The 15,534-nt window shown below is 62.1% G+C and overlaps 1 protein-coding gene across 1 annotated transcript; it reads left to right on the top strand.

The window, feature by feature from the left end:
• Positions 1 to 8,171: 8,171 nt before the first annotated feature.
• On the top strand, positions 8,172 to 14,941 carry MSANTD1 (Myb/SANT DNA binding domain containing 1). The gene is made up of 3 exons (XM_055435306.2): positions 8,172 to 8,560; positions 12,001 to 12,276; positions 13,799 to 14,941. Exons 1-3 carry the CDS (start codon positions 8,307 to 8,309, stop codon positions 14,037 to 14,039), a joined length of 771 nt encoding a protein of 256 aa, XP_055291281.1. The 5' UTR covers positions 8,172 to 8,306; the 3' UTR covers positions 14,040 to 14,941.
• Positions 14,942 to 15,534: the final 593 nt, after the last annotated feature.

Raw genomic sequence — 15,534 nt, 5'->3', positions numbered from 1 at the left:
GTGAGGCCTTCTTTGCTTATGGGGAACCTTACCCCCCCCGGGGGCGGCAGACCACACCAGCAGGAGCCCAGCGCCATGGGACCCAGGTGCCAGGCACTGCGGGGATGGGGGCAGCCCCCCCCCCAGTGCCTGAGGCTGCAAAGGCTGCGGTGGTTACGTCGAATTCCCGCGGGGGCTGTCTGGTTTTTGCCCCAGGCCCCAGTTTGGAGGGGTGGTCACGGCGGGCACAGGTGCTGGGAGCTCACGCAGGGCCCGCGACCTGACCTTGGAGCCCTTCATGGCCCTGCTGCCCCTTTCGCCTCACTGGCCACTGGCCCCCATGCCCTGGGGCCGAGTGGTGAGGCTGCCCCGTCCATCTGAGCTGGTATATTGTTCCCGCCAGAAAGTCCAGCTCCTCCAGGAATCTTCTCCACTCAGCTGCACGGGCGCCGGCCCTCCCAGCCCCTCCTGGGGAGCGCCGGCCGTGCAGGGTTACACCCCTCTGTGCCGCGGTGCTTGCTCACCAGCCTGCAGAGGCAGAGACCCTGGGCCGTGGGCTGCCCAGGGCGGGTGCTCCACAGTCTGCTGAAGGCCTCCCAGGTCCCAGGGCATTGGCAGGAGTGGGCGGTCTGCAGCCCAACCACGGCGGGTGCCTGGAGAGACGGGCAGCGGGCTTAGGAAGCCCGGCCTTTGCCCCCGTCACGGCACGTGTGGGCGCTGCCCTCATGGTGCTGTGGGAACCTACTCGGAGAGGGTCTGGCTGTCGGCTCCAGTGGTTAGGCCACGTGGGCGTGTGTGTGGCCGCTCTGCATGCGGGAAGAGTTCAGCTCACCTCCCCAGGCCTGTCTCCCCTGACATGCTGCAGGTCCCAGTGGCCTCCCCTTTGGGAGGGGCCAGGCCCTCCTCAACCCCCGTGGTCCAGGCGAGGTGTCCGTGCACTGGCCTCCGTGTTTAGACAAGGGCCCCAGATGCCCTGGAAGGAAGCGACAGCGTACCGCTCATCCTCCAACTTCCCAAAACAGGTGCCCTCGGCAGAGGGCAGCCCACCCCCTGCTTCCTGACCTGAACCTGCAAGCCCTTCTGGGCCCAGGGGTTCTTAGTCCAGCCTCATCCCTCAGGGTGGCCTGGGCACCGCTGGATGGAGCCTCCTGCCAGGGGCCCGTGGGCAGAGACGTGGGCTGGCTTTGTGGAGTCACCAAGGCTCCTGGCAAACCACAGGGGTACCTGGGGTCCCCATGAGCCTGGGGGCGTCACAGTCTGGCCTCTCGCTCAGGATGGCCCATCCCCACTGGCCTTCCGAGCAGGAACCCAGGGGGCCACCCGGGTACAGTCCCCCCGTCACAGCCACGTCCTCTGGGGCAGGCGTTGCCAAGCCTCCGTCCTGCACTGTGAGCAGACGAACCGCCAGCCAGGCCTCCACTCACCCTGGCCCTGGGGCGCTCAGGGCATGGGCAGCCCAGTGTGGAGCCATCAACCCAGAGTTGGCCGGGCCCTCTGAGGCAGAGAGTTAAAGCTCTGGGCTCCCGCGCACGAGGGGGAAAGGACGGTGCTGCCAGGCAGGCCACTGCGCCCAGCAGTGTCCTCCACCCTGCTCCGCTTGCCCCCGGCCTGGACCCACCCCCACGCTCCCTGTGCTTTCCCGCCTCCGCCCGCCTGGGGGTCTTAATGCTGCTGTAAGGACTCCTGCCTCCCAGAATGGGCCCGGCTACCCACCGTCTGCCCCCGAGAGGTGCTGGAGGCCCCTGAGGGATGCCCCTTCCTGCCTTGGGCCCCCGCGTGGCCGGGCAGAGGCCTGGAGGGCGCTGGCCTCCCCTGCACGCCCAGGACCCACCGCTGAGGCCTGACCACCCTTCTCTCCACAGGTGCCGCTGGATGCCTGGCCCCAGGCCCTCTGCCTCCCGGGCCTGCAGAGTCTGAGGGTCCCCACAGGCCATGCAGCTGTGCCAAGGTACGCAGCCCCTGTCCACCCACGGGCCACCGGGAGCTTGGCCTGCCTCCGTCTCCCCTTGGCTCCGTCTTGTCCTTGGAGGCCAAAGCGAGCACCCGGGGCTTTTCCAGCACCCCTAAAACCTGAGCGGAGACACTGGAGCCCAGCCGTTTACCCTGCCTCTGTGGGACCCGTCGGCTGGGGGCCAGCAGGGGATGGTCACCGGGCCCTGCACACCAGCAGCACTGCCCCAGGCCCACAGCTGCCCCCACAGAGGCACTGGGACCCACTGCAGTGGGGCTGCCCAGGCTGGGCAACTAGGGCAGCAGTGCCTCTTGATGACCACTCCCCAGCCCCAGCCGGGCCAGCACGCCAGCCTGTGCCCTCTCCAAATGCCCCAAGTGGGGGGCAGGGAGGGGCCTCGGAGCTGCAGCCGTGCCCTCTGAACCAGCCCACGTCCAGTGGGGTCGCTTGTCCAGGCAGGTGTTGGTGAGCACAGGGCTGGGGGGGCTGACCGAGTCGTGTTAGTCATTGGCTGAGCCAGGTTGAAATCCTGAGCTCGGCCTGCCTCTCCTCGGAGCCCTGCCTGTGCGCTGGGGGTTGCTGTGAGGCAGACACGCTCGGCTCTGGGGGTCAGGGTTGAGGGAACGTCCACCTGGAGGACAGTCAGGGCTAACTGAGGCTCTGGGGGCAGAGAGTCAGCTCTCAGGCCACTTGGTAGGTTAAATCCTTTACCTAACAGGGGCATGGGGAGGACTTCCTGGAGGAGGTGGGCCTTCCCATCCATGACGCGCTCTGCAAACTGCTGAGTGTGCCAGGTGCCCAGTCAAGGGGCGTAGCAGCTGTTACCCTTCCCGGAAGGTGCTGTGTGGCCAGCCAGGGGTGTCCCCGTGTCCCCAGGCAGCTTCGGAATCCCCAATAGGGAAGGGCTCCCACCAGGGGCTGAGGGCAGGGCCAGGTGCCGACCCAGGATGCCCTGCTGCCTTCTGCCTCTGTACCCCAACTGCAGGGAGGAGGGAGCCCTGGCTGGCCCACCCTATCCTCAACCCTCCCCTCCTTCCAGCTAGGCTTCGACCCCTCTCTCGGGGTGAGAGGGCAAGCTCTGGACACGTGGAGGTGCAGGGTGAGGGCACCTGGCCACAGCCTCAGGTACCCATTCCCACCCACCCCCGGCTCTGGCCCCAGGCTCGGCTTCCCTGTCCTGGGTGGCTCAGGCCCGGACTCCCCTGTCCACAGCAGGCCTGAGGAGGGCCCCCTGTGCCCGGGGAGGTTTTCAGCTTGTACTCTGTGAGCCCTTCCCCCAAGTTCAGGGCCCCTGCCAGAACCCTGCAGGTGCCAGGGGGGCTCGCGGAGAGCACCCTGGCCGGGGGGCAGGGCAGGGGCTCTGTGTGGCCATCACAGCACGGCCAGTAGGTGTGAGGTGGAGGTCTGCCCCTGAGACCTTGGGACTGAGCCTCAGTTGAGTGCTGGCGGAGGCCTGAGGAGGGCAGTGACCAGGGGCCCCAGCCCATGCCAGCAGCCACTTTGTCCAAGGTCACATTAGGGGGCCTCCCTGGACCCCTGGGGAGCAACGGGGGCATTTACCCAGGCAGGCAGCAGTGTGTACTAGGTTGCGTGCCCCTGCCCAGGACCATGGGCAGAGAAGGCGTGACGTGTCCTTTCCGGGGAGCACAGGTCAGACCCAGCACTGAGCCAGCCTGCCTGGGTTCAGAGCCCAGCATGGCCTCTTGCCCACAGGGTGACCTCGCGTCTGTCCCTCAGGCTGTTTACCTGCAGAATGGGAATAACAGCAGCACCAACCTCCCTCACAAGAGGGCCATGAGGGTCAAAGTTGAAAACACATACTGCGCTTAGAACAGGGCCCAGTAGTCAGAGTGCTCGAAATCTTAAGACTGCTGCCTTTGCAAGCATTCTTAACTCAGGGTCACACAGCTGGAGGGCAGACAGGAAACGGCTGGCTCAAGGGCGGTTCAGTTTGCAGGAGGGAAAATGGGAGGAAGCACCGAAGTGGAACAGGAGGACTCCAGGGAGAAGGTGTTGCCAGAACAGGGCTTTGAAGGGCGAGTAAGAGTTTGCTGGGAAGCCCAAAGGCACAATCCAGGCAACCAACTGGGAAGAGAAGGGAGTTACTTGAGGTCAGTCTTTAAGAGTTCATACCTTTACTCAGCGAGGTTTCACTAGGCCCTTATCTGTGGGGTCCTGGGGATACAGGGAGCACCCCACCCAGCCCTGTACACAGGGCAGGTCCTGCTGCAGGACGGGTGGGAATACGCTGTTGTCAAAATCTCAGCTTTCTGCACCAATGCCAAAGAGAAACATGGAGGCGGGGTCACAGAGAGAAGAAAGCCAGTGAACAGGAGGGAGGCGGCAGCGCACTCCCTCTGAAAGAATGCCGCAGCCCGAGGACTCGGCGTAAGCTGACTAGAATCAAGTGGGTCCAAGACGGCAGACAAGTCAACTTCAACTCGACTGGGATCCTCAGTCTACCCTCACTAGAACATATCAGCAAGCTAAACGACACACCCAGAGGCACCACGGCAGTCCCAACCATCAGAGACCGAAAAGTGGGCAGTGGCCCAACAGCTGGAAATCACCGCTTCACCAAAACAGTTGGAATAACCCTCCCACTCATTAGCCTATGAAAAGGGGATGACAGAGGATGAGATGGCTGGATGGCCTCACCGACTCGATGGACATGAGTTTGAGCAAACTCTGGGAGTTGGTGATGGACAGGGAGGCCTGGCGTGCTGCAGTCCTTGGGGTTGCAATGAGTCAGACATGACTGAGCAACTGAACAACCTTGAGTTCAGTTCAGTTGCTCAGTTGTGTCAGACTCTTTGCGACCCCACAAATCACAGCACGCCAGGCCTCCCTGTCCATCACCAACTCCCGGAATTCACTCAGACTCATGTCCATCAAGTCGGTGGGGCCATCCAGCCATCTCATCCTCTGTCGTCCCCTTCTCCTCCCGCCCCCAATCCCTCCCAGGATCAGAGTCTTTTCCAATGAGTCAACTCTGCGCGTGAGGTGGCCAAAGTATTGGAGTTTCAGCTTTAGCATCTGTCCTTCCAATGAACACCCAGGATCGATCTCCTTTAGAATGGACTGATTGGATCTCCTTGCAGTTCAAGGGACTCTCAAGAGCCTTCTCCAACACCACAGTTGAAAAGCATCAATTCTTTGGCACTCAGCTTTCTTCACAGTCCAGCTCGCATATCCATACATGATCACTGGAAAAACATAGCCTTGACTGGACGGACCTTTGTTGGCAAAGTAATGCCTCTGCTTTTTAATATGCTGTCTAGGTCGGTCATAACTTTCTTTCCAAGGAGTAAGCAGCTTTTAATTTCATGGCTGCAATCATCATCTGCAGTGATTTTGGAGCCCAGAAAATTAAAGTCAGCCACTGTTTCCCCATCTATTTCCCATGAAGTGATGGGACCAGATGCCTTGATCTTAGTTTTCTGAATGTTGAGCTTTAAGCCAACTTTTTCCTCTCTCCTCTTTCACTTTCATCAAGAGGCTTTTGAGTTCCTCTTCACTTTCTGCCATAAGGGTGGTGTCATCTGCATATCTGAGGTTATTGATATTTCTCCCTGCAATCTTGATTCCAGCTTGTGCTCCTTCCAACCCAGCGTTCCTCATGATGTACTCTGCGTATAAGTTAAATAAGCAGGGTGACAATATACAGCCTTGACGTACTTCTTTTCCTATTTGGAACCAGTCTGTTGTTCCATGTCCAGTTCTAACTGTTGATTCCTGACCTGCATACAGGTTTCTCAAGAGGCAGGTCAGGTGGTCTGGTATTCCCATCTCTTGAAGAATTTCCCAGTTTATTGTGATCCACACAGTCAAAGGCTTTGGCATAGTCAATAAAGCAGAAATAGATGTTTTTCTGCAACGCTCTTGCTTTTTCGATGATCCAGCGGATGTTGGCAATTTTATCTCTGGTTCCTCTGCCTTTTCTAAAACCAGCTTGAACATCTGGAAGTTGACAGTTCACGTATTGCTGAAGCCTGGCTTGGAGAATTTTGAGCATGACTTTACTAGCCTGTGAGATGAGTGCAATGGTGGTAGTTTGAGCATTCTTTGGCATTGCCTTTCTTTGGAATTGGAATGAAGACTGACCTTTTCCAGTCCTGTGGCCACTGCTGAGTTTTCCAGATTTGCTGGCATATTGAGTGCAGCACTTTCACAGCATCATCTTTCAGGATTTGAAATAGCTCAACTGGAATTCCATCACCTCCACTAGCTTTGTTCGCAGTGATGCTTCCTAAGGCCCATTTGACTTCACATTCCAGGATGTCTGGCTCTAGGTGAGTGATCTCACCATCGTGATTATCTGGGTCGTGAAGATCTTTTTCATACAGTTCTTCTGTGTATTCTCGCCACCTCTTCTTGATATCTTCTGCTTCTGTTGGGTCCCTTCCATCTCTGTCCTTTATCGAGCCCATCTCTGCATGAAACGCTCCCCTGGAATCTCTGATTTTCTTGACGAGGTCTCCGGTCTTTCCCATTCTGAACATTCAGTTCAGTTCAGTTCAGTCGCTCAGTCGTGTCCGACTCTCCGCGACCCCGTGAATCACAGCACACCAGGCCTCCCTGTCCATCACCAACTCCCGGAGTTCACTCAGACTCATGTCCACAGAGTCGGTGATTCTGAACATTAGCCCGTGAAATTATTTAGCTCATAAAAAAACTAAAGTGAAAGTGTTAGTCGCTCAGTCATGTCTGACTCTTGGCAACCCCATGGACTGTAGCCTGCCAGGCTCCTCTGTCCATAGGATTCTCCAGGCAGGAATACTGGAGTCGGTTGCCATTTCCTTCTCCAGGGGACCTTCCCAACTCAGGAAAAGCTAACCACACAGCACTCGAGGCTGCACTTGCCCTCTGCGGCAGCCTGCACTGTGTCTGTGGAGTGTGTTTCTCTCTGAATAAATCCACTTCTGACCTATCACTTTGTCTCTCACTGAATTCTTTTTGGGATGAGACGTCCGAGACCTGAGCTTCATTAGGTCCTGAAACCAGGTCCGTGATCTCAGTTGGCAGACTGTGCGTTTTGGCCGAGTTTGAGTCCCGGCCACTTGGGCTTGAGTCTCCAGCAGGGTTTTGGCCAGGTTTGTGTTCCCGGCCATGTGGGTTTAAGCCCCAAACTGAGGTCAGCGTTTTCACTAGCACCTCAAGGGCTGTGCCTCACTCCCTGGTGAGTAGGGAGAGGTTATAGTCAGACAGGGGTTTGTGATAGGGATCAAGGGAGCAGCAAGTCTGCTTCTGCAGGTTTTCTAAAAGGTGAGGTTGCTGACGAGCTCAGGGTGTGTGCAGGGCCTCAGGTGGTCTGTCTCCTGCTCATCTTGATGGGCCTGTCCTGTCCCTCCTCCTCCAATCAGCAACCACTCTGCCCTTCGGAACACGGAGCAGGCCACAGAGGCCGGAGTCTTGTACATAAGGCATGGGGGACAAAAAGGCTTCCGTGCCCGGGAGCCCCACGGGCCCTGCTGTTCATTGGCACCGTCTGCTCCCAGCTACCCTGTGCCTCAAGCCCTGCGGTGGCTCCAAGTCGCCCAGGCCGCCATGTCGCCCAGGCTGTCATGTTGCCCAGGCCGGCAGCCGTGCCCCTTGAGGAGGGGAAGAGGCGGACGGTGGCCGAGCCAGGGCTGTGCCACAGCTGCCGGTGCCCAGCCTGGTGGTGGCATTTGTATCGTTACGTGTGAGCTGTTGGCCAGAGGATGGCTGTGCACGGGGCACACGGGCGGGTGGGCATTGCACACGGGTGTCTCTGCAGGTCCCCAAGCACGTGTTCCCGTGCCAATCTCCTGTCTGTCGTCTGTCCCTCCCACCCCTCTGTCCTCCCGTCTCTCTTCCTCTGGGTCTCCCTCCCCGCCTCTTATCTCATTCCATTGCACCCCAGCCCCCCGTCTTGGGCCCTCCCTGGGCCCCTGGCAGTGTGGGCCCGGCAGGGGGCGGAGGCCAGGGCTGCGGCCTGGATCCTACCTGGCTGCCTGAGCCCAGTCTTCGCAGCGGGGGCCTCACGCAGTGGCCCCGGGCCGGCCAGCCTGGCGGCCAGGCTGGGCTTGGGAGGCAGGGCCGGGCGCCTGGGCCGCCAGTTCTGGGCCTGGCCCGCTCGCTGTAGTATTGATGGCCCGTCAGGGCGGCCCTGATTCCTGCGCTCTCAGTTAAAAGGTTTCTGTTGTTGTAGCTTATGCAGTTGCTCTGTTGCCATGGAAACGTGACATCAAAATGACGTTTCCCGTTTAAAAGCTTTTAACTAAATTCCTGCCTGTCAGATGTAGGCCCCATTTTGAGCGAGAAGCTGCCTTCCAGGAGCGGGGCTCCCGCCGTGGTGTGCAGGCCCCAGCGGCCTGCCCCGAGTGCGCTCTTTAACCCCGCAGGTGCCCCGGGCATGGCCACGGCCGAGGTGCCCGGCTACCTCGTGTCCCCGCAGGCCGAGAAGCACCGGCGGGCTCGCAACTGGACGGACGCCGAGATGCGCGGCCTCATGCTCGTCTGGGAGGAGTTCTTCGACGAGCTGAAGCAGACCAAGCGCAATGCCAAGGTGTACGAGAAGATGGCCAGCAAGCTGCTGGAGATGACGGGCGAGCGCCGGCTGGGCGAAGAGATCAAGATCAAGATCACCAATATGACCTTCCAGTACAGGTAGGCCCGCCGGCGGTGGGTGGGCAGCCTGCTGGGTCACAGAAGCGGGGGCAGGGAGGGGTCCCGGCTTTGTGTAGGCAAGAGGGACCTGCAGGCTCCGTGGAGGGGGGCATGGGGAGACCCCCAGGGCTCTGCAGGGTTGAGGATACTGCTGGCAGCCGGGGGGCGGGAAACCCAAGGCTGGGCCACTAGGCCCCTGAGCCCATAGTCCGCTGTCTTTGGTGTCCACTGAGCCCGCTGCAGGCCCAGCGCTGGCCTCAGGGCTGGGGAGGGGGTGTGGAGGCCCTGAGCACCCAGGAGTGTCTGCACCTCTGCCCCCTCCCTGCCCCGCTCTGGGTCCCTGCTGTGGCTGCCTCGGGAGGGGCTGCGTCACCGTCACCGCCAGGCACGTGGCTCGGGTTGGGGCAGCTCCAGGCACCTCAGAGGGCGGGGCCAGGTTTATCTGCCAGGGGTCCCGGGGAGGAGAAGGTCATGGGCGGGTGAGAGGTCATGGGCAGGTGAGAGGTCACGGGTGTGGAGGGGGTCACAGGTGGGGTGAAGGTCGAGCAGGAGCTGGGCTGCAGGCGGGGAGGCACAGAGCATGGGCCCTGTGGGTGGGCTGGGCCCACGCAGCCCCCAGGAGCCTGTCCCTGTTGGGGGGCTGCCATCACAGGAGGACACGTGAGGACCCCACTGGTCCCAGCCCAGGCCACCTCCTGGTCCTCCCCGTGGCCGCCCCGGACAGAGGAGCGGAGGTGTGGCCGGGGCCGCGTGGCCAGGGCCCCGCAGGTTGGCCTGGGCACCTTGAGCCACCCTCTGTGGGTGAGAGGACACCCCCCACCCCGCCCCTCCTGGCCTGTGGCTCCCAGCCCATCTGAGGCCTGGGGGTGTCCAGAGACTCCCAGGGCCCTGGACAACCGAAGGCCAGTTCAGTTGCATCAGTTTAACTTTCTCGGCCTTGAAGGAGCTAGTCCTGAGCCTGGCCCATCCAGAGGCTCGTTTCTGACCCACAGTCCGGCCCCCAGCCAGACCTTGGCAGAGGTGGCCGGCAGCTAGGGTAAAGGTGGTCTGAGGCCGGGGCCGAGCCGTGTGCCCCCACCCCACCGCCATCAGCACTGTGGCGCCTGGCAGGGAATGGGCGGCAGGGCTGAGGCGGGCGGCTTTACGGCCTGCTGTCTGACCCCGTGACTCACGGCTCTGATTGGCGTCTGGCCGGGTTATTCATTATTTATCCTGAAAGCCTCCTCCTGAGCCCCAGGGAGGGATCCTCTTCCATTCCTGGAGGGGAGGAGGCCACAGGAGGTGAGGGGGTGGGGCCGCACGCGCACAGGGCTTCCCAGTTTCTGAAGCACTTGCACACAGCGGCACCGCTCAGCTCCCGTCACCGACGGGGAACATCAGGGCCCGGAGCAGGAGAGGGCTTCCCCAGGGGCCCAGCAGGGAAGAATCCTCCTGCCGTGCGGGAGATGCAGGAGATGTGGGTCTGATCCCTGGGTCAGGAAGATCCCCGGAGGACGGCATGGCAACCCACTCCAGGATTCTTGCCTGGAGGATCCCATGCACAGAGGGGCCTGGTGCTGCAGTCCACGGGGCCTCACAGACAGTCGGACACCACTGACGCAGCGGAGCATGCATGCACATAGGACCTTACAGGCCGACACTCTGGCTGGGGGACTGATTCTTTATCTCCCCCAGCACCTCCCCTGACCCTCGCCACCCAGAGCTGCCCTAGTGGAGGCTTCAGTTATTTTTTCGTGAAAACTGTTTTTTTAAAAAAAGAAGAAAACAAAGCCAATCTTTATTTATTTATTGAACGCACCGCCAGCTTGTGGGATCTTAGTTCCTCGACCAGGGATTGAACCTGGGCACTTATCTGTGGAAGTGCGGAGTCCCAACCACAGGACCCCCCGGGGGTTCCGGAGACAGTTGATATGAAGGTGGTTGGTGCAACTCCCTGGAGGTCCAGTGGTTAGGACTTGAAGCTCTCACTGCCAGGGGCCCAGGTGCAGTCCTGGTTGGGGAGTTAAGATCTCACCAGCTGCTCTGCATGGCCAAAGTAGAAAAACAGATTGTCTGTGAAGGAAGCCTGGGGGTGGCCTGGATCCGGGGAGCGTGTTTTGCTGGTGTGCTGTGCAGGGGCCCCTTGCAGTGGGGCAGGCCTTGTCTCGGGCGGGCAGAACGGGACCTGGGGGCTTCCGGAGGGGCTGGAGGGGGGCCCGGGACACAGCACAGCCCTCCGTCCTCCTGTCCTCCTGTGGTCAGGGAGGTGGGGCAGCCTGTCCTGGCTCCCTGCTGAGGACCCCACGTGCCTTGGCCTCTGCCCCAAGCCGCACACCCCCACCAGGGCTATGCTTTCAGATGGTCAGTGCGTCTCCAGGGACCAGGGTGACCAGTGGCCACGCCCCGGCAGTGATTTGACAGGGCACCCTGTTGGGAGACAGGAGCCACTTTGCTGCGGGGGACCCTGTCACTCAAAGTCCTCCCCAGAGTGGGAGGAGCAAGGGCGGGGAATGTGGAGGGGCCGCCACTGGCAGCCCGGGGCTCAGGACCCTGGGTTTCGGGAGGCAGAGAGCCCATGCCCACCTCACCGTGGCCCCTTTGCTCACCTGGCTGCGGCCTGCACTGTGGCTGCATCTCCCCTTCCCTCAACTCCCAGGGGACAGCTGAGGCCCAGGGACTGCAGGGCCTGTCTGCAGGGGAGGGCAGGACGCAGGGCCTGGGAGGGGCGCGGGCCCACCATAGGCAGACAGCAGACCCTCGCTGGGGGCGTCAGGCCCCGTGCCCCCGGCCCCCCCCCCCCCAGTATGTCATCTGGAGAGCTCGCTGTTTGCCAGGCACCGGGTGTTGTCTGCTCCAGTCTTGCTGGATCATCCCCATTTTACTGACACGAGGCTCAGAGAGGTTAATGGGCCTGCCCAGGCTCACACAGTGAAGCAGCGGAGACGAGCCGCAGACTCAGAGCCGCGACCACCGAGGCCTGTGCTCGTCCCTCCTGAGCTCCTGCTCCGGGGCGTCCTCTCCAGGACACGCTTGTTACCTGACCTCATTTTACGTTCGTGTCACACATTATGTCACATCTCACTCCTATGTTGGTGTTATACCACAGATGTTCTTATTGCTGATTGACTCAAAAAGCAGCATTTGTTCACCGCAGAGTTTAGAAACTCCAGAAAAGCAAAGAGAGGACTTGTAGGGGTCAGCTCGAGATGCCAGCCTGACACTGGGGCCTGTGGGTCCTGTCGACACCCACAGCAGCGTAGGGTCCCGAGCCCGAACTCTTTCGGACCTGGTCTCTCCTGGCCTACTTTTCTGGGGAGGCCTGTCTGGCTGGGAGTGGCCCATACCCATGCCACATGGCTCCCTGGGTCCGGCGCCCTCGAGCGCCCCTCTGCAGAGGGGCCGGGCGGGCAGGGCCAGGAGCAGCCGTCTCTCACCCTCGGCTCTTGTGTCTCTCGTTTCAGGAAATTAAAATGCATGTCAGATAGCGAGTCCGCCCCGCCCGACTGGCCCTATTACCTGGCCATTGATAGGATTCTGGCCAAGGCCCCCGAGCCCTGCGATGGCAGACTGCCGGACGGCCAGCAGCCGGGGCCCTCCACGTCCCAGACCGAGGCGTCCCTGTCGCCGTCCGCTAAGTCCACCCCTCTGTACTTACCGTATAACCAGTGCTCCTACGAAGGCCGCCTCCAGGACGTCGGCTCCGACAGCTCCTCCAGCTTACTGTCCCTTAAGCTCAGGTGTGTGTGCACCCCCCTCCCGCCCCACCGCCTGCTCCCGAGATGGGTCAGGCGGCCGTCCTGGTGGTGGCAATCTGCCGCCCAGGGCCAGCTGCAGAGGCCTAGGCGGCACACACGCACCTCAGGGACAGGGAGCCCAGAGACAGGGAGGCAAGTGGGCCCGAGGCCTGGGCCGTCACGTTCGCCGCTCAAGCGCATCTCCTGCACCCTCGCTGCTCAGCGGTGTGGAAAGTCCGTGATTTCTTTGGGCCTCAATCTCTGTCTGTAAAATGGGGATAAATCAGGACCTTCTCCGGTGAAGGCTGGGAGTCAGAGGCGAGCCTCCTGCCCTCTCCTCGGTGCCTGGCTCTCAAGCTCCCCCACCCCAAGCAGACCATGCCCTGGGGCCCCCTTCTCCCTGGCCTTGCCAGGCTGGCTGGTCTCTCAAAACCAGGGAGCGGGCATCATGCTGAGCCTCCCCAGTGTCCTTGGAGCCTGGCTGCCGTGGGGGCCCAGCCCCACTGCCATCCATGGCGTCCTGCCAGCCCTGAGCTGACCGTGCCGCAAGACACCCTCAGACAGGTGTGTGGGGCCGGCGAGCCAAAGGAGGTCACATTGGGCTGGGCTTTCACGGGTGAATAGGAGTTGGCCAGTGGAGAAGAGAACAGGAAGAGTGTACATGTGCGATTTGGTCCTGCCTCCTCCAAGCTCAGTCTCAAGTCGGTCAGATGGGGGTGGGGTGAGGAAGGCATCTCGGGGGCCCCTCTGGTCTGACACCCAGAATCGGGGGGCTGCTGCTCTGTTGTCCAGCGCCCCTTCCCTGGACTGGGGGTGGTTTCTCAGCGAAGATCCCTGACAGAATCGCCTTTGCTGGTGGCCGGACTGGGGTGCAGGGGATCTGCCACTGCCGGACAGTTGCTTCTGTGGGCTGAGCCTGCTTCCCAGACTTAGGGCTGCCGGGTGCTTCACCAGGCCGGGCCATGGGGCCCCTCTGCCTCCAGAGTCCAGGCTCTGCTCTCTGCCCCCGAGGGTGGCTGGGCCACCATCCTGCATAGAAGCAGAGGGCCTAGGCTGGGGACAGGCAGGGCCTGGTGGCGTCTGGCAGCTCCCTGCCACCCCTGAGGACCCCACTCACAGCAGAGAGCTGGGCTGCCTTCAGCCCTGACCCTGGAAAGATTCCTGTCCTGGAGGGGAGCCTGGCCTCTATGGCCCTGCCCTTGGCCTGCTGTCCCTGTCTCCTCACCCCTAAGCGTGCTGGCCCCTTCCAGGCTGCCAGGAGGCAGGGGTTTCCCCATCTGCCGGAGGCTGGCCCGAACTGGTGGTGTCTGCCCTGTAGGCCCTCCCAATCAGCGTTTTCCTCGTCCCCCTCTGGGTGTCCTCTCCCCTCAGCATGAGCACCCCTTGCCCACCCAGCTCAGTGGGTGTGGGAATGCTGTCATGACAGGGAGGGCCCGGGCCTCCGAGTGCCCGGGAATGGCCAGGAGGGTCAGGCAAGGTCCGAGGTCCCGGGCCCAGCCATCCCCACATTGCACTGTCTTTCCAGGTCGGAGGAGCGGCCCGTGAAGAAGCGAAAGGGGCAAGGTGGCCACCTGCAGAGGAAGAAGCTGCGGCTGCTGGAGGCCCTGCTGGAAGAGCAGCGCCGGCTGAGCCGCGCCCTGGAGGAGACGTGCCGCGAGGTGCGCCGCGCGCTGGACCAGCACAGCGTCTTGCAGGCCCAGAGCCTGCAGCTGCAGGAGCGAATGATGAGTCTGCTTGAGCGCATCATCGCCAAGTCCGGCGTCTAGGCCGCCCGGGCCCCGCCCCTGGAACGGCCCTGGCCACGCCCCCAGACTGGGCCCCGCCCCTGACCTAGGCCTCGCCCTAGAAAGGCCGAGGCCTGGGCTCCGCCCCCCGGAACGGGCCCGCCCCCGGTCTGGGCCACGCCCCGGGGAGGCCCCGCCCCAGCCTGGGCCACGCCCCGGAACAGCTCCGGCCTGGGCCACGCCCCTGAGCAGCCCCGCACCCGGCCCGGGCCCCGCCCCCGCGGCCGCTCCTTGCCCGGACTAACCCCGCACGGGCTGGGGACCCTGACGTAAGGCCCCTCCCTGGACACCGGCCCGGGACTCCGGGTCAGAGCAGGGCGGCTCCCCAGTAAGAACACCTGGAATCTGCCCTCCGGTATTGTCATTGTCTACGGTACTGGAAGCGGCTTTTGACGTTAATCGTGTGCTTTTCACAACTTCCTGGGAGCAGGGCTCACGGCTGGGCGTGGAGGAAGCTGGCCGGCCGTCCCTCCGAAGACGACGCAGGTGGAGGCGGCTCCGTGGCAGGTGTGCGCGCAGGTGCCCCCCTCGCTGGGCCTGCATTGGCCCCGAGACCCCAGGGTCCGCACCGCCTCCAGTGGCCTTTTATCTACCACCCCACCCCCACTCCGTGACGTGGGCCTCTGGACCCCCAGCAGCAACAGCTCAATAAAAACGATGATCCTGCCCGTGCACCCCACCCTGTGCCATCCATCAACTCGGGACAGGTGGGAGAGCCCTCTGACCTCAGGAGCTGACACGTGGAGGGCGGGAAGTGACTGTGTGGAGGCGCAGACTAGCAGCAGGTTGTGAAAGCACTGGGAGGGCAGGGCTGCCTACAGGCCTTGAGGGCCCAGGGCTGGACACACAGCTGGGGTGCCTGGGGAGCCGGCAGCCACCCTGGGGGGAGCTGCCTTCCCAGGAGGCAGAGGGGCTGGGGTGGGGTGCAGGGTCTACAGGCCAGAGAGCCTGTCCAGAGCGCCCCATACCCGCCCCCCGAGTTCCTCCTGAGTCACTGGGCCCAGGTGGCTGGTGAAGGGAAGCCCCCACGGGAGCTGAGAGCTGCGCTCCGTTCAGAGCCTCACTCGGGACACGGCTGGTGTCGTGGCCACTCCGTATCTCTGAGGATGCTGTGCAAATGGTGGAGAGGAAACACTTCCATGTGACTTTCAGCTCAGTGAGATGCCAGCAAGTCACCAAGAGGAGATGACTCGGCCGCTGGCTGTGGCTTCTCCCTGTAGGGACAGGGGGGTCATTCACATTCTTGCCCAGAGAAAACCTGGGCAAGAAAACCTGTCTGAGGGCCTGCTTGTTTGCACAGAGCATCCATCACGGTCCTTGGTCCCATAGCCCTGATTCTCTCTCTGGGTCTGTGTGGCTCTGTCCGGTGGAGGGGATCTTTCACGGAATGTCTGCTTCGCCCGGAATGGGCAAGTCGCTGCCCCGATCAGCAGGGTTGAGGGGACGCAGGGGCTGTGGTTAGTGGCAGATGATTGTC

The sequence above is a fragment of the Moschus berezovskii genome, chromosome 5, assembly GCF_049115385.1.
Source record: "Moschus berezovskii isolate FMDL1 chromosome 5, NW_MosBer_1.0, whole genome shotgun sequence".
NCBI lineage: Eukaryota > Metazoa > Chordata > Mammalia > Artiodactyla > Moschidae > Moschus > Moschus berezovskii.
The sequence above is the reverse complement of the archived record's forward strand: the minus strand, read 5'-3'. Positions and strand labels throughout refer to the sequence as shown.